This window comes from Scatophagus argus, chromosome 9 (assembly GCF_020382885.2).
Source record: "Scatophagus argus isolate fScaArg1 chromosome 9, fScaArg1.pri, whole genome shotgun sequence".
NCBI classification, from domain to species: domain Eukaryota; kingdom Metazoa; phylum Chordata; class Actinopteri; family Scatophagidae; genus Scatophagus; species Scatophagus argus.
Window position 1 is genome coordinate 13950579 of NC_058501.1, and position 23698 is coordinate 13974276.

The window sequence follows — 23698 nt, forward strand, 5'->3', positions numbered from 1 at the left end:
TTATTCATTGTTGTGTGAAAATACCATAGAATAGCCAGGTCCAGTTTCTCACATTTTCTGTTTTTCTCTTTTTATATGACACTGTGAATGAAGTGTCCTTGGGTTTAAGTCTACTGTTATGACAAAACTTGAATGAAATCATAGGATTAGACAAAACGCAGATACCACTGAACAAACTTGAGTATGATATGTGAATATGATGCGACCACCATTTACACCTAATAGCTTATGGTGGCATTTGACATCACAAAAACAGTAAATTTTCAATATATTCAAAGTGCCTGAGTGACATCTATTAAGCTACTCAATTGAACACAATTTCACAACAAGAATGTCCAGCAGGCTGTATTCACCTCCAAGCCACTGATGCCCTCCACACATCTCTCTGCTCACAGTTTCAGTGTTGTATATTCCAAAAACATCCAGCTGCCTCAGATCCTGGGTCCTGTTTGTTCTGCAGCCTCAGCAGTATCACTGTTTAAATATCTGCAGTGGTCTAAGCTTCTGGCCCCGCTGTTACCTCATCGTGCCCACTTGATACTTACCAGTGCACTTTTTATTTCTTCTTTGGTTTTTAGCAGCTGTAAAGGTAACAGAAATAACCTCGTCTGTCTGACTCAGGGTCGTTTAAAGGAAGTTTGTCCGCAGTTTTGTCCTTGCAAGATGTTAATATAGTTTACAGAGACCTGTAGTGGACACTGCAGATTCTCTCTCAGGATTTCAGAGTTGTGAGCAGCTGCCTCAGCAGTTTTTCTGCAGTTTATGTACAAAGTATCTGCGTTTCCTTACCTGTCTGCAGGGCAGTGCCTCTGTCTGACCTCAGGTGACCGGTGCTATTTTTCAAGGTATTTTTTGTGCACATCTATGAGTTTGAGTCATCACCATAACTGTGCTGGAAGTGCTTCAAATATGTCACACTGTACTTATCTTAGTTAATTTTCTATTTGTTAACAAAATGTTAATACTGTTCTCTAAAGAAAATGAACAAAGCTTGAATAAATTATGTAAATGTGATTAAAAATCACCCCGGTTATGTGACATTATATTTATATTTCATTTCATGTTTACCTGTCAACTATCACTTATCACTATTGTGCCACTTATAATCCTTGCAAACATCTCAGTATTTGAAAGTGCATTATTCTGCAGTTTCTGGAACCTTGTTCATCTCATCAACCCTCTGCCTCTGGCTGCTGCTATCAGCACCACCACCACCCGCTCAATCAGTCTCCGTTCTGTATCTGTCACTCCTCCACTGCGGCGCCTCAGGAAACTGCACTGAGCATGCCTGCCGCAGATGCAGCCTGTAGATGGAGCAAAGTGGAGAGGAGGAGAAAGGGGTGGAGAGAGAATGGCAGAGAGGGAGTCGCACAGGAGCTGCACGCAGCGCTGGGATGCTGTTGCAGCTCTGAGAACAAGAGCTGCATGAGAAGATTTGTCATTGACAGCACAGATGGTGTGTCAAACAGGACTTGATATGACATCAACGCCAGATTTCCATCACCCAAGAGGAGAAGATATGTGAAAAGGTAAAAAAGATAAAGCATTTTGTGTGATTGAATGTGTTGGTGGTTAAGAGAGGCAAAAAAATGTTGAACATCTGGAGACATCTGGACCTTTCTATACTTGTTTGCTGTAATATTATGTGGGTATGAAATAGAATTTTGTCTGATTTTGTGCACCATAATGAAGGTGCATGTAATTATTGAGTCAATCTGTCATTTATAGGGACTCTTGGACAGCGTGGAGATGTATGCCTTCTACTCCCTTTTAGTCTACATCTTCTACACTGTCTTTAAGAAGGAGGAGGAGGAGGAAGCCTTGGAAGGGGCGTGTGGAGATTCCTCAGACGTATGTCTAGCCATATCATGTCCAGGCTTGGGGGATCTCTGTTGGGAGAACATTTTTTGCAAGGAACATGCATGTCTCTCCTACCACCCGACCGTACAGTTTAGACTGTAGTCTCCCTCATAAAGGATGTAGAAATTGGTGGTGTCATATTTCTGTCCTTAGTGAGCATTTGCAAGCATGCAATGTGTAAAAATTTAGTGTGTGTATTACCGTCTGACCCTGGCCCCATGTATGTTGCTATGCTCAGGAGACAGGACCTGTTTCCATGGAAACAGAGAGCAGGACGAGAGATGGCCACACCTCCAAAATGGGAAAAAAGGCTTGTGCTCAGCTCAGTGAGTCAAGTGAGTCCTCAGATAGCTTTTCAGATTGTGAATAGTGCAACATAAAGGCTGTTGTATGACACAGAAGAATGATACAACACTTATGCTGTGGATAGTTTCAACCATCTGATTAATTAGTGCATCCATTCCTTAACTCTCTGTGTGATTTCTTGTCACCCAGGCAGTAGCAGTGACAGTGATGAAATGTCTTTGAGTGATGAGGATGAGAAAGATGCCCCAGACATCCCAGCATGCACTCCTCTTGCTGCCTTTTTGTCCTTCAAGCAGGAGGCTGAGAAAAGGAGGGCCTCACAAGTTCAGATGGAACCAACAGGAAAGGTGACAAAACTATCATCACTCAGAATGAGCAGCACACCTGATGCAGGAATATTAATTAACAGTTTCCCACACAGGTGCTTCTGCTGTGTCACTAAACACTCCTGTGTGTGTTGTTTCTATGCTGCTCAGATGTCAGAGTCTCCCCTGGTGGCTGTGATGTCCCACTTGCTGACTTTTCTGGAGCAGTACTCTCACTTCCAGCAGCTGCAGCAGCAGGCCGACCAGTACAGGGTCCAGCTGAAGAGACACCGCGTCCAGCACCGTCGTCAGATGAAGGCCCTGCGGGCATCCTACCGCCAGCGTCTCAGAGACAAGAACAGCATCATCAGCAGCCTGGAGGAGGCCATCAGCCAGCAACAGACCCCCAGTCCACTGAGTGAGGGTGAGGGAGGAAGGGCTGCAGAGGGATGGGGGAGGGTGAAATTAAGGTGCAATAGGGGAAGAGTTTACATTTCAACACAGTGAGCGTGAAGATGATGAAAAGCAGAAGGATGTGGAGGTCATGTGGCTTTTTAAAATAACCATAAAAACGTAGATGCCGTGAAAAGAAAAGCAAATAGATTACACAGGTGGATTTAAATCAATATGAGACTTCAGGTTGGATGAGATCATCTGATGGATGGAGGAAGGTGGATGAGGGTGACAATAAATACGGAAAGCCAATGTCAAATGCTTGTCATAATAGGTGTACATCCACTGGTTTATGTAATATAGATGACAATGTTTAATGCTATCATTTATAGATGAGGAACCCTGTAAGTTATCCATTACGACATAAAAATGTGAGCATGAATTGAGAAGCAAAGGTCATTCAAAGGAAGGGGAGGGATTTTTTCTAATTTTCTAATTTAATGGGAGCCATTAGGACTGTGTCTTACACAGTTCACTTCAGTGGTTTTCCACTGTTGGCCTAAGATTTTTTTTTTTCACACCAGGGACTCATTGTGCCTTTTTATAGAAGTATACAGTCACCAGCAAAGGAGCAGAATGATTAGATTTATGGGTGTGTTGGTGTAAATCAAGTTTGCCGAGTTAACACTTCAGATCTGTGACCTCAAAGCTTTAGATGTTCGTGTCTGCTGTCTCTCAGATTTTACCAGATGGTTCTTTGACCTCAGGGCAGAGGTGTGGATGTACCATCCGTGCTGTCTTGCATTTTTTTCTGTACATATGCACAGCTTGTTAACAAGTGCATGACTCCGTGAAGCTGTAGACAGATCAGATTCCTGTCCTTAGGCTGACTGATGCAGCCTTGGAGAAATATGCCAATATGTGTCATAATGTGTGTGATAACCAGAGCGCTTGTTATTTGAATCTCAGAGTGTAGGCATGTTTAAATGGAAGATTTCACGCACACTGACTCATTAGTTACAGGACCAAGATACATGATTACATGGCAAGGGTCTTTGGTACTTGGATATGTGATTCTGTGGCTTTCTGTCATGAATAAAACATGGTACAGAGTGCTGTTTTATTCCCTGCAAATGCACTTACAAGGTCTGGCACATGCAAGATGCCACGTGCACTTGTGTTGGACTAAAAATAGGCCAGAGTCCATGTCCCAGTGTAACAAGGCTGTTCGGTTTGTTTGTTTACTGTAATGCAACATGCAGGCTTAAGTGAAGGGGTGAAGCCGTGACACTCAGAATTTCCACCATTTGTACATATAGGCAGTTCAGTATTTAATTTGAGTTAATGACTCGTGTTCCATTTGGTGGTCATTCATCATGAAGAAATCTTTTTTTTTTTTTTAAAGATCTTCATCGTCTGTTGTTGTATTGAGCGATCTCAGTGCCCCTGCAGACCTGCACAGCTCACAGACTTTTCATGTTTCTTGCAAGCGTGTTTCCTTCAAGACCCCTGATGCACAACTGTGGCCTCTTCTCCATGTTTTTTTTTCTTCTTCTCCTTCATGGCAACACCGCCTCCCCCTGCACCACTGTGACACAGCAAACCTGACATGGTGTGTTGATAGAATTAGCCTAAGGCCCTGCAATGAAAATCAGACGTGACAGAGCCTGATGAATCATTGAGAAGGAGCGAGAATGGTGGAAGTACGGTGTTGGACATTTTGCTCAGATTCCTGATGAATGACAGAGGAGTTTAAGTAGGTTGTTGCATCATATATATAGATGTGAATCCTGGCTCTGGAGATTTGAGAGTGGAAACACAACAACGATAATGTTAACTTTAAGACACGTAATGTGCGCAGACAAAATGGTGTGTAAGCTTTAAGTGCATACTTAATGTTCATAAATATTACACACACTGAGGCAGTCATTCACGTGTACTGTGAAAACTGTGGTACTGTGGTCATAAATGAAACGATTACACATAGAAAACAGGTCAGGGGACATTCACAGGATATTGGCTGGTCCTGTTTCTGTGTGGCTCAATATGAAATATCTTTCTTATTTATGTCCTCCCAGGTGAGTCCAGCAGTGATGCGGGGACACAAGCTGGGGTCCACAAGCTGGTTGAATCTCTGTACGGTCTCCAGGGTGAGAGGAGCAAGCTGAGAGGAGAACTCCGTCTGCTGCACTCTCAGCTGGAACAGAAGGAAAAAGACAGACATTCTCGCATACAGGCCTTTCAACAGCAGGTACGACACCGATTTTACGTCCATAGGGATTGGGGAAAAGAAGATCATTCTGTCTGTTTACACACAATTCAGGTCCTGTGTCATTGTGCATATGCGTGAATGTTTAATGAGACTGTGTAATCTAACCTATGCTGCCGTTTTGGCCAGAGTCTTCTACTGCAAAACAGATGATGCATTCCTAGAGGCTTCCTGGTGGAAAAACCAGGTTAAATAAAAATAGCAGAATTATATAACTTCACATTGTGGCTATAAAGCATGGAATGGTATAGGGAGTTGAACATCCATATTGTCAGATCACTTTAACTGTTCTTATGTCTTGCACAGATCGATGAACTCAAGAGTTGCATAGAGGAGCGTGAGGAGGAGCTGTCAAGACTGAGAACAGCCACTGTAAGTGTTGGAATTATTGATTTAATCATTTGTCTCATAGTGTATTCCATCACCCACTGAATGAAATGCTATGAAAATGCCAGCAACAACAAAAATGCCAATAACAAATGCTCCTCATGCCATGTTTAACATCTCAATTATACATCCATGAACACTCATTCGCAAGGAGATATATATATGTGAGGAATTCACTTTTCAAAGAAGTCTGGTTTTGATGCATCTCTCATTGTTACGCTAAAGCTCATGCTTCATTTCCGCAGGGAGCCACAGACTCTGAGAAGCGGGTTCTGTGTCTGTCAGCAGAAAACGAGAGTCTGAAACAGAACCTGAGCCTTACTCAAGGCCTCCTGCAGCAGCTGTCAACCATCCCCTCCCAGTCCAGCACCATGCTCATCAAGGTGAGAAGCAGCAGCACGACTGAGAGCTCACTGACATGTTTCAACTAGAACTCTCAGTTACTTCAAACACATATATTTGTAATTTACTTTGATTTATGTGCTGTGCCAGGAGAATGAAAACCTCCGCAGCAGAGTGCAGCAGCTGGAGATATCCCTACAGCAGCGTGCTGAGCACCTGGCACAACTTGAGAGACAAAACGAACAAAGCGAGTGGAGGAGAGGAGAGGAGCTGAGGAAGCGAGAGGACCGAGTGAGGGAGCTGCAGCTGGAGTTGGACAGAGAGAGAGGCAAGGATCCAGTGGTGAAGGCAAGTCTCATCTGAAAGGGCTACCGAGATACATTTGAAAGGAAAAATGAACAAAAGTGCAACTACACATTGTCATGTTATTAGGGTGAATTACCCTAAACAGATTTTTGTTTCTCTCTCAGTATGTCACCCAGACTGTGGAGGTGGAATCACCAGCCACATTAAAGCACCTGACTAAAGCCAGACAGAGGAATGAACTGCTGTCTGAAAAGCTGGCCACTCAGAATGGGCGGTGCAAACAACTGGAGGAACAAATCAGGAAGTCTGATGAATACAGCTGCAATCTGCAGCACAAGGTAACAGAATCATGTATTCTTATCTGTCATATCTGCTTTGGTGTAAAAATACACAGCAATACACACCCACAGAGCCAGAGCGTAAACATATCTTAAACTGGAGTATTAAACAACTTTTTAAACGGCAGCTTTTGAACGTGTCAGTTCATTACAGAGCTGAACCTGCACATATTCGACCAGTCGAGCTGACAGATTGCCAAATCGCTGTGCTGAACCCTTTCACAGATTGCAGCATATGAGAGAGAAATCAGTAAACTGAGAGAGGAGCTGTTGAAGGAGATTGGCCATTTGGAGGAGAGGAAGGAGGAAGCCGTGAAGGCTGCTGCCAGCTGCTCAGCTGAGCACTTTCAGAACCTGCAGGACCAATTCTTCAGTGAGTTACCCCCAAAGAACAACATCTTGGTTTCTGCCCGCAAGAAGAATAACATTTAATACCACTCTCATATCTGTGACATGAATATGAGGCTACAACCAGCAACTGCTTAGCTTAGCTTAGCATAAAGTCTGGAAACAGGGTGAAAGTGCTAGCATGGTAGGTAGGTAACAATATACAATATTACTAGATATCTAGTCTTGTTGGTTTAATCAACACAAAAGCCAAAGTGTAAAAATGACATGTTGTACTTGTGTAATGTGTGATAGTATTTCTTGGCTGGGTGCAGTGACTTTCTGAACCTTCTTGTCGTCACTGTGAGGAAGCCAGGCAGTCAATAGAGACTCCAGGAAAGCTCCTGTCAAAGAAATAGTCTTGCACAGAAGTTTTTGCACAGATTAAACAAACATGCCATGTGTACTAAGCTAAGTGAACCGGTTATTGTTTATACTTAGCAGACAGATATGAGAGTGGTATCAATCTTCTCATCTAACTCACAGCCAGACAGGAGATAAGCAGATTCCCCATAATGTTAAACTGGTCCTTTTAAGTGGATTTATTTAGACAAAACTTTATTCAAGTGTGAGTCTATGTGGGATTTTATTATCGGCAGGCTTGCAAAAGCGTTTGACAGCGCTCCCTCCGACTTTGCGCTCCATGAAGACAGACTATGCCAGTCTGAGGAGCCAGGTTCGAAACTTCTCTGAGTTTTATGGAGCAGCTATCAGCGATGCAAAAAAACAGGTACGTATCGTGAGAACATCATGATTTCACTTCCCTGTGTTTAGCCCAACAACTACTCCAACCAAATTGACAATCATAGTAATTTTTTGCTGTCTTTGGCAGATTTCTGCAGCTATCAGTGAGATGTCCGAAGCCAACAAAGATCTTCTGGAGAAATACAGGAAGGAGGTCGCGCTGCGCAGAAAGTACCACGAGCAGTTGGTGGAGCTCAAAGGTATGCAGAGAAATGAAATTCACTGCAGAAAATAAAATCTGTGTCATTAACTGGGCCTTCTGTTTTTAGGCAACATCCGCGTGCTGTGCCGTGTGAAGCCCGTGCTGAAGGAGGACCAGCATGAGGATGGCCAGTCTGTGGTGGTGACGACAGACCCCAACAACGAGTCCTCTCTCACTGTGCTGAACAAAGGAAAGGGTCGCATCTTTGAACTGGACAAGGTCTTCCACCCTCAGGCCACACAGGAAGAGGTATGAAAATAAACAGCATATGCACAAAATAATGCTACAACGGGAACTCTAACCTTTGGTTTGGTTTCATCAGGTCTTTCAGGAAATTGAGCCTCTGGTGACGTCCTGCATCGATGGCTACCATGTCTGCATATTTGCTTATGGACAGACTGGCTCTGGAAAAACATACACCATGGAGGTATCTTCTCTAATTGAACAGTATCATGGTAGCCACAGAGTGGTGATCCACTATGCGGACTTAGGTCTAAGTATCCTTTTATCTTTCAGGGCAGTGTAGAGAACCCGGGCATTAACCAGCGAGCCCTGAAACATCTCTTCAGCGTGATTGAGGAGAGGAAGGACATGTGGTCTTACACTGTCACTGTCAGCTCTGTGGAGATCTACAATGAGGTGCTAAGGTACAGTAAGCTGTGCTTTTTATCCGGCAGCCTAATTTACAGATACTAGACTTTTTTATTGCTAATGTTATACTTTGGCTCTCAGGGACCTGCTGAGTAAGGACGGAGAGAAACTGGACATAAAGATCAACCCGGATGGAACAGGACAGCTGCATGTGCCAGGCCTCAGGGTCATCGAAGTTAAGAGCTTTCAGCACATCAAGAAGGTGACACAGTGTGTTTAAAACAAGCCACGCTTCATTCTAACAATAGATTATCACATAATGCTAACTGTTGTTGTTTTTGTCAAGATTTTGGCCACAGCCCGAAGGAACAGGATCACTTTTGGCACTCAGATGAACCAGCACAGCTCCCGCTCCCATGCTCTGCTTTGCATCACTGTTCAGGGCACTGACCTCGCCACCGAGTCCAAAACCACAGGTCAGTCACTCATTTATTTCTCCTTCTACAGGGAAAGTGTTTGAAAGTATCCATACTGAAAATTTGAACTGGATTTCACATTCCCTAATAAATACCTCTGACTTTTATTAAAGCAAAGGGCCATCTAGTCACATTACATATAACATACATATTACAATGTGAATATCTGCAGTCCTTAAGTAGAAGGAAAGCTGAGAGGAAGAAAGAGAAAGAGAGTAGAGAGAACAAGCACCAAAGAGAGGTTTCTGATCAGGATTCAGTCAGAGGTCCAGAGATGATTCCTTCACCATTACTCTGGATTAACATTTCTTTCCCCAGGCAAGTTGAACCTGGTGGACCTGGCTGGCTCTGAGAGGGTATGGAAGTCTGGTGCAGAGGGAGAGAGGCTGAAAGAGGCCCAGAACATTAACCGCTCCCTGCTGGCACTGGGGGACGTGATTCAGGCGCTGAGAGCTCGGCAGACTCATATCCCTTTCAGGAACTCCCGCCTTACATACTTATTGCAAGACTCCCTGGGCAAAGGCAGCAAGACTGTCATGGTGGTGCAGGTGGGATTAGAGACATATTTGCAATAAATTACATTTTAAGTCTTTGTTGGTGCTTGTTATGAGCCTTGTTTTGTTTCCTCTAAAGGTGTCTGCTCTGGAGAGTAATGTGGGAGAGACGCTGTGCTCACTCAAGTTTGCCCAGAGGGTGTGTAAGGTTGAACTGGGTCCGGCAGCCAGGAAGATCGAGTCTGGTGGAGGGCAATGCGACTGACAGTCTTGAATCAGCCATTTCCTGTTCACAGTAATCACCAGGAAGCCATGAATAAGCAGTCGGATTATCACCCATCCTACCAACCTACATAGCAAACCTGCTCAAGGGCTAAACCTGTGGAGGTCTGTGTGGCACCCGAATGCTGAACCTTGGTTAGGTATTGAGGATATTGGCCTCCTCTTTGCCATTTTCTGCTTCTGACAAGTGCTAACCATTTCTCATTAGATAATCTGCATGCAGGAGTATTTATTCTTCCACTCTCGGTGCCAAAACTACCTGACTCCCCTGCGGTCAAAGATTTCATGCTTCCTTGAACTAAAACATCTCATATTCCCTTTTATTAAATACCAAAATCCAGGATTTATATCAGCCTCATAAGGCCTTTCTCAGTGTTAAGAACAGCAGTATGTTCAAACAGGTTCAATAAGCTTCCAGTCACAATATCAACTCTTTGCAGTATAAGTCATCTTGCTATAAATGTGTGTAGTTTGGGAGCTTCATCTCCAATAATGTATATTTTTGAAGGTTGTCGTATGTAGGAGAAAGTGTTATGAAGCAAAAGAATGGGCTATTAACCATTTCAATGACACTTAAGTCACATATTTGTGTAGTTTTTGTGAACTTCAGAAGAGCACTTTCTGTTTCTCTTTGGAGCCTTGGTAATTTGCCCTTTGAGGAAAGCTGTTGAAGGGATCAGGTGCCCTTGTATCAAGAGTGGTAACATAATGAGCTGTGCAATATCCTCCTTAATGAGGAAACAGTTTGGGCCTACATGAGCAGAAGATGCACTTTACAGTGAAAGGGGCGTTTCAGTTCAGAACAGGTAATTTAGGATAGCAGTAGATATCACTTGTGAATGTCATACCAAATACAGCTTGTTGTCATTGTTGTACCTCTATTTATCACCTATTGAATCAACACTTTTGATTCAAGCGTAGCAAATCATAAATGTTACAGTAAGTACAATAGAGGTCATAGAATTCACTTCATGATGATTAGAGAGTGAATTCACAGATAATTTTCTGAATAAATATGATGTATTTAAAACATGTCTTTTTCTTATTTGACGTCGAGCAACAAAATGAGGAAAAATTAGCCATGTCACAATATCCCTGGTTCAGTTCCAACAAGGGAGGTTTGGTGCGTGTCACCACATTCACCTCCTTACATTTCCTGATTCTCTACTGCACTGCATCAAGGAGGGTTGGGAGATAAGGAAACGTACCGTTACTCATACTGTGGTAGCAGCTGACTCTTGAAAAGGCCATTCTTGGGAAATTTGCCAAACAGACAGGCTGGCGTAAACCTGGAGCGGACTGTGCGATTGGTTGTACGTGTGTGTCTGCACACTACTGGATCCATCAGCCTCATATTTTTGTGCACATTTATAACTATCCACAAGGACGTCTTCCGGTTGCAGTAGTACTGCTTTTGAAAAATCGAATTTAGTGACTTCTGACTCAATCTGACTTAATCAGCCTGCAGGAGCCACAAAGGTTGAACAACTGCTTCAGTTTGTAATCTTGTTTCCACTAACTTATGTGGTGGTCATGTTAGTTTTGGGAAATTTTTGTGTCTGCATTTTTTTAACTTTGAAATTAACGTATTACATCACTACATACCGTTTCCCCTTTGTTCCAGTGCTCTCATCCACACACGCTGGACACACAGTCTGCCCTGCACTCCCTGTTTCCCACCTACCTGCACCCAGGGACACCTGGTGGAGATCTAGTTCACTGCATCACTGTCAGGATTTTATCCATACTGTCCTCCCCTACTATCAAATAAAGGCAAAATGCATGAAAATAATAATCAGGCATTTGAAAAATTCACATTATTTTACTTGAAAATATAAAAAAACATACAATGAAATATTGATGATTACATCAAAAATGCATATCAATAAACCACATAAAGTGAATGTACTACTCCACATTCATATACCGGTACACTAATGCAACAATACAAGGCAGGACTCACAAAGGGAATAAGATGACCTGACAGAAAACATTTTTCTCCCTGCAGCAGTGAAAGTATCCATCACTTTGATACACAACTCAGATGCAACTGCACAGTCTCAGTAAACTGAGGCCATCCCTGTGTACGTCTCTTTCTTAAAGCAGTCACATGTTGGGTTCAGTCAGAGTGTCCCTCCTCCTCCCCCTCTCCTGCTGTTCCTACTGCTCCCACAGCTGCAGCCAACTCCTCCTCGCTGCCTCTGAGACGATCCCCTGGACACACACAAACAGTGTCAGTCAATCTGATTCATTCATTCTTCAATACACTCTTATAATTGCTGAGGGGTTAACAGACACCACTGACGCCCAGTAACCGAGTATCCCTGCATCCCCAAGCTGAAACAGGTGACTTCTGTTTATGCTTACGTGCCACTATAAATTGTAAGGCATTAATTGGGCTATTGGGAGAAGACATATTAATACAAACCGTGTCTACCCATACTCTTGATGAATGTAAATGGTCACAATCAGTACTCACCATCACACATTAAAATGAGGGACAACCTTAACGTTTAAACCTGTTTCGCGTTCTCCATGAAAGCTCATGCTTATTTTTAGAACGTGGTTCACACATCAGTGGAGGAATCACACCATTGATGTTAGCAGATGGTTTTGAGCCTCTGTGGCGTCTTGAAGTCACAAAGCAATTAGCCTAATAATTCACGCCTTGCTCAGACAGGCTTGTCTCCGTGGTGTTACGAAAATTCAGTGATGAAACACAAAAATATGAAACGGGAAATACTAACGGATGAGCTCAGCGATGGCTCTCTGTGTTCTCCTCTCCAACTTCTCCAGTTTCTTTGCCACATCACGCTTTAGATCCCTACATTCAGAAACACAAAGTCAAGACAATGTCAGTAATGTATGATCTTTCATCATACCTAGATTTTACGCATAGTACAGGTTGGAAAATCATGTTCAAAAAGGTCTTACCAGTCTGGTTTTCTTGGGGCCAGGTTGGCCAAATCCTGAGGAAAGAAATGAGCTGAATATGGTAACGACAACTACGCTTCTTTCATAAAACAAATCAGATTTACACAGAGAAGAGTACTCACCACTTCCTCAATGATGGGCTCCGGATTAGCTGCCTCTAACTGGTCTTTAACTTTGTCCTCCACTGCAAGAACAAACAATCATTCATTCATTAATGAGCTCTGACCTTCCTGGAGGCAAAGTAATCAAAGTATAATATTAACAGCACGTAGCAGAACGACACTGTAACATTAAAGTCAATTAATGGATGTTATTTTAAAGCCTTTTTCTGAAGGGTTCTCACCAGATGCAGGTTTGGCATTAGGCACCTGTCTCTGCTTCAACTCTTCATCCTCCGGGGTGTAATTCCTCAGCTTCAGCTCTCTTAAGACAGAAATACAGAGTTATGTTGAATCTACTTTTCATGATAGGACCAATAAATGATACATTATCAGTGACAATCCAGGAGGTGGCAGTGTAGGTTAATGTATTCCAACAGAGATTAAGGAGCATAAAAGCCCATCTGCAAACCCTACACAGCTGCACGTCTAATGTCTTGAGGGGGTTGGGTATAATGTCCCTCTTTATTTCTATGAACATGTCTGATTAACATGTTCCACCTGCTCCTGGCCACGGACTTGAAGAGAGCACAAACAGCTGAGGAATGCTTTTTCTTGACGCTGAATTACGCAGTCTTTCATCACATCTCCACACAGAGGAATTCTTGGCAAGCTTAGCTGACGTCCCTGCAGATTACACAGAAAGTCCAGGGGCAACGGTAAACTATTGTCTGACCAAGCACTGACCAAGAGAGTTATCAGCTGTCGTGAGCTTAACATGGATTTGGATGAGGCTCGGGGGAGCACCCTTGATACATTCATCACACCCCTGCTGCCAACAGACAGACCGATGCCTTGTATGGGTATGGGCAGGAATGCTGGTCATGTTCTGCCTTTGGCTGACTGAGGTCCACCGCTAGTTCAAACATCTCTCTCTCTCTCTCTCTCTCTCTCTCTCTCTCTCTCTGAATATAACGCTGTCCATCTCTTCCCTGAATTCTCACGCCATTCAAACTGTGCCTCAAAATGTCTGCCATCTAGCATAACCTGAAACACAATGTGTTTGACAGTCGCAAGGAATCAAATAATAGAATTAAAAAAAAAAAACAATTTATGACATTTAAATTAAGCATACCTAAATCTTGAAGTGAAACACAAACTGCAATAAAATGAATAAAATCCATCAATGTGGGTTGAAAAAGGTCTCTATTGTCAGAGTATGACAAAGTCCAGATCTCAGTCACACAAAGTTTCTTCATTTTGTTTGGAGTAGCCAGAAAGCACCTTTCCAGCCTAAGCCATCATCTATCAGCTGTTAGTAAAACAATCTAAATAAAAAAAAAATCAAACTAAATTACCAAAGTGAGTGTTTTCCTGCAGGAATCAATTATTTACTGTTACTTATTTTCTATTAGGCCGTATTGTGCAACATATTGTGTGGATGGGGAAATTTTGGTGTAAGGGCAGTTTCATCACCTAAGAGCCATGACTTTTAAGAAAAAAAGTAACTGGATTCTTGAAATCATTTATCTTTCGTACAAATTTTGATCAACTATTCAATTAATTTTCTAAACCTGGCAGTTCGATTAAAAAAAACTGATGTTTTTGCCTAAGAAGCTACTCTGTCTAGCAAGTTAGGATGGTCATGGGGTTACCAAAACATAGAAAACTTAGAGATAAGGGATCACTCACGTTTAAGGTCAACAACCTAAGTCAACGTAGTCTGAAGAAACTTCTGACGGAGTAACGGGGCCCCTAAGCAAATTAATTAATCATTAATATCGAAACCATTAACATCGAAACTTTTGACTGTAAATGTGTATTCACCAGTAGAGATGGGAAGACACTTATTCAAAAAACATTGCCCTCTTCAATGCCACCACTAGCAAGACAGAAAAAACAGCGCAAACAAACTGTACCTGTAAATTTTCTGCCTTCAAAGCTTGACGTCACTCCTTTTTTCTTAACTGTCTCTTAGTTCGATGTGTCTAAACTTTCAGAGTGTGTTTACACACTTCCACTTCAGGCACACTGTGGCATCAAAGAGAGCCAATGATAAATTCAGAGCACTGACCGAAGAGTGGCCCTCTGAAAATGTTTAGAGTGAACTGTGGCAGAGGAGGAGGGGAGGATGAGGAGGAAGTACAGTCTAGTGTTCAAATGTTTACACACTCATATCAAGCTACCTGCCCCAATCACCAGGGCAAAAGAGAACGATCAGCCTTTTCATTTTAACGTCATGAGCTGCATGTCTAATTCTTAGACAATTTTGAACTTAATCTGAATCTTATTTGCTATTTCCAATTATGTCAAACCTTTTTACCTGCCTGCCTACGTAAGATCAGAAGCCCTAACAACTCCTAACAAGACATAACAGGAAAAGATGTGCTGTGCAGTTGGTGTCTTTCAGAGAACAGGCTTGAAGGAATGTAAAATCACACACAAAGAGCTGAAAAACTTTCTGCCCAACATTTTAATCTTGTGGATAGTTTATTTGACCAGCAATGACTTCAGGACAAACATGATTGTTGTGATCTTCACGTCCTTGTTTGGCAATTTGATCTCCAATGAAATTTTAATGCCAATCACAAGATACATTACACTCACACCCTGCCACAGATGTGTTTCCTGATTTAGCAAAACACTGATTAAAAAACAAGTACATTCACCACTAATCTTCTCTCTCCACTGACAAAATCTAAAAAAGTCTAAATTAGGTCTTTAAACTCTGCAGCTATTTTCATTCTCATGAGGGAGATCTATCCTGTCGGACGAGAGGAAACACAGTGGCAATCCTTCAGTGCAGTCATTAAATATAAACAATGGAAAAAAGGTCCTGTAGGACAGGAAAGTTAGCTGCTCCTTCCTACCGACTCACACACAAAGCTGAGTAACCTGCAAGATATTTGAGCAGTTAATAGCACAAGGCTGTGATCCAGCCCAGCACAAATACTGCATCTCACAACCTGCACTGTGACATGCATGGTGTTACAAGAAGATTGCGTTCAGATAAAGGGATCATAAATACTCTGATGATGTGTTTCCATATCAGTTTCAGTTCCGTTTGTGCAGATTAAAAAGCCTTAGCTACTGGGGCCAGCAGAGCAAGCAATGGTTGAAGACATCATGACATGCTTTTATGAAAAATATAATAATAATAAACAAAAACAAACAAATAACAGCAAACCAACCTGTGCTTCTCTTCAGCAGTCTCCTCTAGTGAAGCTTTTTTCTTCTCTGGCTCCCCATCTTCCTCTTGCCCCTGTTGAAATATTATCATGCCATCATTAAGATAACTTAAACTCACTACACAATATGTACTCTCAAATTAAAAGCATCGCTGTTCAGGTCAATGGACTGACCAGAACTGGCATAGATTAACATTGTATTCTGCAATAAAGAATCGCAATGTGGGACTTTGAGCACTGGTGCTTAATAAATCAAGAAAATCAGATTGTTGGTTGCTCCACCATTAGCTGTAACAATAAAAAAGCTAACATGCAACCTGAGCAACCACAGCATTTCAGACTGTGGTCTGCACTGAGCTATCCATGTATAAACAATAGAGAGAGAGAGAGAGAACAAATAATGACATAGGCTTAAGGAAATTCAGAAAAAAAAATTATATTGACCCCAAGTGGTAACAAAGGATTCAGAACTCCTCCCAACTCGCATTTTCCTGAAGTGGCTTCCTGTTCACCTGCTAGAACAATCTGAGGGACTGACTCATTCTTGAAGTGCAGTAGAAAAGGAAAACAACCTCCGGCTTCAGGAATGTCAACAATCATTTATCAAACATTGCTATCCAAGCCAGTATGCCTCTGTTCAACACCAGCTCAGTGAAACACACTCTGGTATAACTGCCAAAACAGCGGTGTAGATACTAGACAGGGTTTCCTGTTTTGAGAAGACTTCATATCCAGAATTGAAAGACTGTCACAGTAGAGCAGAGTACTGTAATGTTTCAGTGGTTCAACAGAGACAGCCGCTTTGCAAAGGGACAACTTGCTCTCTGTCCTGTGGGTCCAGACACCAAAGATGTGAGCTCATATGGAATTGTGATATTTAATTAACATGGGCAAGATGCACTCAGTGTACAATTTCCTCTTGATAATATATACACATGTGTTAAATTTTACTGTATGTGGTTTAGCTTTATTAATTTGCATCTTTTCCTGCAACTGAAGTAACTCTTCACTTCAAAATCCTCTTTTAGAGCAGGAAACATCTTTTACAGTACACTAAAAGTTCCGTTTTCTCTTCCCTCTCAACCCTCATAACAGGTGTATGTTCACTGCCACAGTGTCAACTTTACTACTGTTTGGCACAGAAGACTATTTCTGCTGTGCTCACTGTTGGTTGCTGAGAAATTAAAACAATCCCACAACTAATCTATGTTCTTTTGTATTTTCTTTTTAAACCAAGATTTGTTGTTCCATGAATTCTCCGATCAATAATTCAGGGATTTGATAAGTGTAAATGGATTTAAGACTGTTAACAACAAAGATGATCATCATTTCCCTCTCTTTCAAACAGCTGAGCACAAATACAGGTAGATTTAAAAAAAAAAAAAAATCAGAAAAATCAGACCTGGTTCACACACACTCGTGGTAGTGATGTCAAATGTATCACTTATTATATGACCGTAGTCAGAGTGCTAAAGTAAGCGTAAAATATTTATTCTACCGGTTTAGTTCCTGTCATTTTCAGCTTCAGAATTATTGTAGACGTTTAAGAAAATGACAAACAGGCAATCATTGTGCAGCTAAAAATTTGCCTGTTTATAGAAAAACATTTGTGAACAAAGTTGCAAAAGTCTTCATAGATGGTCTGATTAGTTGAAATTCCCTGATATCTTCAGGCTTTCTCTGATTATTTTTACAAATTCTCCCATTTTCTTCATCTGCAACACACCTCCCTGTGTTCCACTATAGTCCCGGACTTTCATTTATAAAAATAACTTACAATCAGTTTTGATCTTTCGTATGACTTGAGTAAGTCATTTATAAATCCTTTGACATGATACTGATAAAGTGATTTTTCTGTTTTCTGCTGGTTATGCAGGGGTTTTACAGTTTGAGATGCAGTGGAGATCCTTTTATATATACCAAAAAATGGTCAGAGGTCTCAGCCCTGCAGCCACCTTCCATGGCTGTTCCTTTGGTTGTCAGTCAGCAAGATATTGAGACCGTGTCTGTTAAATGTACTGCAGAACATCAACTAAATGTCTTAAATGCAGAGAAATACTGCCACTGCTGCAGCCTGCACAAAAGAATAAGGTTTGACAGGTGAATAAAGTACCTACTTGAAGTTGAAAGGCTTGTTTTAATAAGTACTTCACCAAGAATCTAGGGATGTATAGGGACGGACACACACGCCGTCATCTTACTCTCAGGTGTGCACAAACTACATGTGAAATTGTCGGTTATCTCAAGGGACTCTATGAGCTACTTCGCTGTGATAATTTACTGTAACTGATGTGCTTCTGGCCACTTTGTATGAGGTTGATTATATTCAGCTAGTGATGCGTTTTTCATCGTCGTTTCAATTAAAACAGAGCTACCAGATCACCACCATAAACACTGTGCACCGAGGAACCTGAACCCATACAACACAGAAGGCTGTTGTCATAAACAAGCCACGAATGCATTCATTCATTTTTGTGAACATAACTAAGATTTAACTAGGATCAATTTTGATACATGACCACTTGGTCATCCAAAAAAATTAACTTACTAACTTCGGCAATTAGCTGCACAGAGAAAACAGAAAACCATGACTACAGAAGAATAAATACTGGATTTTTGTGATTTAAACTAAATACCACAACCTAACCGACGTCTACTCACATCCTTATAACAAAACAAAGAACCAAGTTTATGTTTAACTTGCTAACATGAGTGTGCTAACATTAGCTACAAGCTAAGCCAGCCAACGGTACGTTATCTCACTGGCTACGTAACATGTATCAGAAGCCAAACGTCACCACAAGAAATACTTACATGAAGTTGTTTGTCTCTCAGTGCTTTTAGCCTCTCTTTTCTCTTCAGGGCCTGCTCCTGTAGTGACCCAACATTATTCGCCATGTCTATCTCTACACGCAGCTCAATTCTCTCTGACATCCATTGACGATCCTGACTGAGGATGTAAAATCGAACGTCGAGCACATCGATGCAGTGGCCTGTTGCCTGATCATGTGATATTGTTTTCTTAACAAATTTCTGCATAATCATTAACTAGATTTATTGGATTGGAAACATTCTTATTGAAAAATCAAATTTCTATTAAAGAGAATGTGATTTTCCGACATTTAAACATTTAAACATGTTATTGTTTACGTGGATACACTGACACATCGAGTAATACCAACACTGATTAAACAGTAGGTTACTATGTAGCTGTATAGACTATTTTCGAATAGCCTATTTACACTTACTTATGCACATGAGCAGATCTTTACATTGAGAGGAATACATGGCACACTGGCACACTGTCACGCCTGTTGATGGTCACACTGTCAGGTCCTGGTTAGGAATGTAGGCCATTGCCATGGTAATACAGCTGCCTCAAGCTTTACTGTGTCCATCCTCCTAATGACCAACATTAACGTGTAACAATACAAACCGGATTGTGTTAAAGATGAAAGGTTAAGTGTGATAACACTGATAAATCTATACTCATTTATAATACATGTTAGTGGTCAATCAAGAGACACATGAACTTCTGGTATGGATTACATATGAGAAGCTATCAGAACAGAGAGGAAGAAGTTGTCTGTACTGTAAACTATCCACTCAGGGCAAAAGACACACCAGTTTTCAAGAGAAAGGTAGCATCTCTCTGCTTTAGTACAAATTTGAGCACATACAAAAACAAACAAACATGCAACAAATGTGTAAAATACAATACTTTAACAGTCTTCAGTCAGTCAGAGAAAAACATATTTAATTCGACCAAACTCAATTCAATTCAAATTCAGTTCAGTTCAAAGAGTTTATTGTCATATGCACAGTAAGGAAACAGGCTTCCCTGTACAATGAAATTCTTACTTTGCTGTCCACACTGAATGCCATAAAAACTTTAAAGTATATTTAAATAAATAGAATAATTTAACAAGATAGGCAATTTGAGAAGAGCATGCAAAAAATAAACATAAAATATAAACTATGAATAAGCAAACTCCACCAAGACCACAACACCTCTTATAAGTTAATGCTTTGAAAACACTTTTCACTTCACTTTCAGTATTGAGCTGTGTAGCACTACTTTTAGTAAAGCAGATCTCTCTGTGTCAGGATTATTCATCAACAGGAACATAATAAACTCATGTGTGAGAATCCCACATTACTAAAAAGACACTACAGGAGCCACCAGAAGCAGCTGTTGGAGTCTAAATTTCAGTCATGTGTTTATGTGTCTTTATGTTATCAGTATTGAATGTTGCAGCAGCACCATCATCAGTCCACAGAAATGGCTTTTGACTCGGTCGCTTGAATATGGAATCAATTATTATTATTAGTCTCTCTTAAGGCATGTAGCCACACTTAACTTTCCTTCAGCTGTTAGTGGAGGCTGCAGTATGTGTGTGTGTGTGTGTGTCTTTAAGAATACCAACCTACCTGTGAGCATGATCTACAATCAACTCTTCACAGTATGCCTCGTTAATAGAGTCAGACACTAGTTGCTGGTAATTTGCCCCCGCTCATCAGGACTGTTCACTCCTCTACAGGCTGAATTCGTGAGGGCAGCGCAGTCATTTCTTGCTCTTGAGCGGATGGCATCTGTCGCTTCCGTGGGGAACTCTCTCCAATAGGAATCATACAGCAACAAGCTCGCTTTAAATGCGGACATGGGTGTTTCACCAGACATGCTTTTCCACGCATTGTTGTTCCTGGTTTTACAATTTCGACAGTGATCGCAGCATGGCCACCGTCATATTTGGCTTTTTCATGGCACTCTGCTAAGTTTGCGTGCCGAGACAGAGAGCACTTTGCGTGGATTATTGCTCCTGGATTTGCAGGAATGGTTCACAGGAGCGTTCCGCGTCCTCCTTGCCTTTGGGAAACAACTTAAAACAGCCCTAGCTTTGGCCATGCTCACCGCTTTCCTAATTTAGACTATTAAAACCAAAAAAAAAGGAGGTGGGGGGAGGTAATGAGCAACCACAAAGGCAGCGGGATGGCATCGAAGGAAAGGCTGTATGAGCTGTGGATGTTGTATTACACAAAGGTGAGTGCGAGTGCGGAAGACCTGACGGTGACACCTGTTGTTGCAGCAGGTCCTTTGCCTGAAGTTTCTGGCACGACCCGGCAAACACACGATCGTGATCTGCGTGATCCGTACTGCGTATCCCGTCTTTGTCGTTTGTTCTACACGTTTATACGAGGAAGTCGCCTGTTGTTGCCTGTTTGTTCTGTGGCTGTTTGTTTACCTAGTGGTGGCGACTGTTTTGCGCGTACCGGATAACATGTCATATCACATGGCTGTTTCACTGAGCTGTTTAAGTTATTTGAAAGTACTAAGTAGTTACTGAAGCAGATAAAGACACCAGATGAGGTGTGTTTGATCCTGTACCTGTTATGCAGGTGTCACTGAGGCTACTTCCTGTTCCTGTTCCTCCTTGTCTCTCTTCCTCAGCTACGCACATTTTAACCTTAATGGTATTAATGTTGTTATGGAACCTGTTTGTATCGCTCAGGAAAAGAACACATACTCTCCTTTCACCTACAGCATATGGTTTTGACTTTTTTTTATTCCTCCCACGTCTATTATTCCATTCAGATACTAAATAAGAACTAATATTTGGTGTGAAAAGTTAATCTAATTTGACAGTGTCACATCGTTTTGTGCGGTATTTTGGTCGGTATTTTGTTGCCCCCTGTGGGTGTGACTGCAGCTCATTACGTTGGCTGTCCATTATTAAGGTGCAATGTCCTGCTTATGTGAATGAAGACGAATAATTAAGGGACACTGCATATGCCTTCATCTCATGTAGCCTCATGAAGGAGAAAGAAAATTTGGCTTATTACTATTTAATGTGTTTGCAATCTGCTTCCATGCCTGAGGACAGAGAAAACAAGATGTGACTTCTTTCCAAGTTTGCATGTACTGTATGATCACTGCAGGGCATTAAGACTCCTCTCTTATCATCGCAGCGAATCTGAGAGTCTAGTGTTTTTCTTCTAGTCATTAATTAGGACATTTTCATTACATATCTGTATTGAAATTTGATTTCATTTATGACTAGGCTTAATTCCTTCTCAGGGACCCAGCCAGCCAAAGAGTGTAAAGAAGGCAGAAGTGAATGCTGGAATAAAAGCAAAAATGTCCAGTACATCAGGGACACAAGTGTAAAAGAAGTGTATCCGCTCTTATGGTGTTTAACTATCAAAGTGACCATTGTGGTTTCTTTGGGTGTATCCCAGAGGGAGTGTATTTCTAATTCACCCTGTTACTTGTCCTTTGAGCAGCTGCTGCTGCATGTACAATTGTATATTTACTGAACTTTCCTGGTTATCTGGTTATGTCACACACTGTCAGTGGTGTGTGCGCGCACATGCGTGCATGTGTCCTGAATCTGACTGTGACAGCTGTCTAGCATCTCTATGTGCAAGCCCACTTCCTTATTAAGCTGCCTCATGCCTCTCTTGCCTCTGAAGTTTTCCACAAGGTTAAAGGGACAAACCTTATATTTTCCTTGTTTTTTAACACATTTCTCACCAGAGAATGGCACATTGCTTTCTGAGTTTTCTTAGAGGTGGATTTTGCATGTCTGCAAATAATGACCTACCTTTATTGCCAAGCCGTGATAAAGGATTGCAGAGGAAATGGATCTAATTGAGCCTACTATTAAACGTCACCACCTTATGTGTCTCAGAGGAACACAAAAGGCTGCAGAAAGGCAGCAGAACCACTTCAGAGAACAATCACTTGGCTCTCCTACAGACATAAACATGTCACTGAATATAATGTTTTTGTTGTGTGCCTGTTTGTCAAGTTCACACATGCAATATCTTTTCTTAAACTGGACAAATCCCATCCCCCGCTCACAGGTCTTGTTTTCTGATTCGTCACACTTCAAGGAAGGTTTTGACTACGGCAAATGAGTCAAACAGGACAAGAGACCTGAGCTGTGTTTAATAGGCTTTTTGTTAGTGCTGTAAACAAGCCTTTACTTACTTGTGGCAACAGCCTGACACTCTCTGTTTGAGTCCCAACAAACACACCCCTGCAGCTGTCTTTACACCCTTTAACAGATCTGAATTTAAGTCGGTAAATATTTCAGTCTTGTGTGTCTCTGCTGATGACGGTGATGTCTGCCTCAGATTTACTCATGGATTTGTCTCAGACTTTTTTTTTTCCTTTAATCAGCCTCTGTGTCCAAGAGAATTCCTGACAGCATCAGTGCGTGTACCCTCAGACATTCAGTAAACTATATATTAGATTTCCCACAGCATATATAACATATTTCTGTCTAGTAATATATAGAAATCTGTGATGAATCTCAATAACTGATTCCAACAAGCCTGAGTACATATCACAGCCATCGTTCAGCATCTGCAACAAGAAAGAAAAGCTTGCTCAGGCTTGTAGGTGATAAAGGAGTCCTGCTTCCTTCGATTGTGCAAGAAATCACACACCCCTCGCAAGGCTTTCAGATCAGCTGAGGTCTGAGGAGGACTTAGGTGAAATGTTGAATTGCCATTGTGATACAGAAGAATCTTGATCTAACACTGGCCCAAAGTTAGAAATTTTGACCAAATAAAAGCAGGCTGGCAATTGATGCTTCTTTGGATAGCATCTTGCATATATAGCAACAGTATATGGACACGTTACCAGATCATATGTGTTTATTTCACCATATCAGGACTGTGAACAACTGTACTGACAATGTAAACATACAGTGTTTATACAGTAATGCTTCCTGGTTATCAGGTTTTTGCAGTTTTAAATGTGTGGAGGGCATGTTAAGCCACATGATGCT

At 41.6% G+C, this 23698-nt stretch overlaps 3 protein-coding genes across 6 annotated transcripts in view; 2 read left to right on the forward strand and 1 right to left on the reverse strand.

The window, feature by feature from the left end:
• Positions 1-793: 793 nt before the first annotated feature.
• Positions 794-10712, forward strand: si:ch211-257p13.3 (kinesin-like protein KIFC3). Its single transcript, XM_046398673.1, has 21 exons — positions 794-845; positions 1270-1529; positions 1729-1851; positions 2099-2195; positions 2356-2513; positions 2643-2895; positions 4943-5115; positions 5440-5505; positions 5766-5903; positions 6013-6210; positions 6333-6506; positions 6732-6879; positions 7493-7623; positions 7726-7837; positions 7907-8088; positions 8162-8266; positions 8356-8486; positions 8572-8692; positions 8777-8906; positions 9225-9454; positions 9540-10712. The coding sequence occupies exons 3-21, from the start codon at positions 1750-1752 to the stop codon at positions 9663-9665; spliced, it is 2775 nt and encodes a 924-aa protein (XP_046254629.1). The 5' UTR covers positions 794-845; positions 1270-1529; positions 1729-1749; the 3' UTR covers positions 9666-10712.
• A 772-nt stretch (positions 10713-11484) lies between these two features.
• ccdc12 (coiled-coil domain containing 12) lies at positions 11485-18882 on the reverse strand. Its single transcript, XM_046398683.1, has 7 exons — positions 18717-18882; positions 15906-15976; positions 12960-13039; positions 12739-12800; positions 12617-12651; positions 12430-12506; positions 11485-11896 (listed from the first exon to the last, which is right to left on the reverse strand). Exons 1-7 carry the CDS (start codon positions 18834-18836, stop codon positions 11802-11804), a joined length of 540 nt encoding a protein of 179 aa, XP_046254639.1. The 5' UTR covers positions 18837-18882; the 3' UTR covers positions 11485-11801.
• Positions 18883-20382: 1500 nt separating this feature from the next.
• nbeal2 (neurobeachin-like 2) overlaps positions 20383-23698 on the forward strand; it is a 33830-nt gene continuing 30514 nt past the window's right edge. For 2 of the 4 annotated variants that reach the window (XM_046398984.1, XM_046398985.1), the window contains exon 1: positions 20383-20943. In XM_046398984.1, coding sequence (XP_046254940.1) covers positions 20869-20943 — 75 coding nt within the window. In that variant the 5' untranslated portion in view covers positions 20383-20868. The remainder of the gene's footprint in view (positions 20944-23698) is intronic. The other 2 variants (XM_046398983.1, XM_046398988.1) reach the window with 1 other exon arrangement.

Coding starts and splice junctions, on each gene's coding strand:
- si:ch211-257p13.3 (XM_046398673.1), top strand. CDS start 1,750: ATGTATGCCTTCTACTCCCTTTTAGTCTACATCTTCTACACTGTCTTT. Junction 2,196..2,355: donor TGCTCAGCTCAGTGAGTCAA/GTGAGTCCTCAG, acceptor CTTGTCACCCAG/GCAGTAGCAGTGACAGTGAT. Junction 6,880..7,492: donor CCTGCAGGACCAATTCTTCA/GTGAGTTACCCC, acceptor TATTATCGGCAG/GCTTGCAAAAGCGTTTGACA.
- ccdc12 (XM_046398683.1), bottom strand. CDS start 18,836: ATGTCAGAGAGAATTGAGCTGCGTGTAGAGATAGACATGGCGAATAAT. Junction 12,652..12,738: donor AGCCCATCATTGAGGAAGTG/GTGAGTACTCTT, acceptor TTCTTTCCTCAG/GATTTGGCCAACCTGGCCCC. Junction 11,897..12,429: donor AGCCATCGCTGAGCTCATCC/GTTAGTATTTCC, acceptor GTGTGTGTCCAG/GGGATCGTCTCAGAGGCAGC.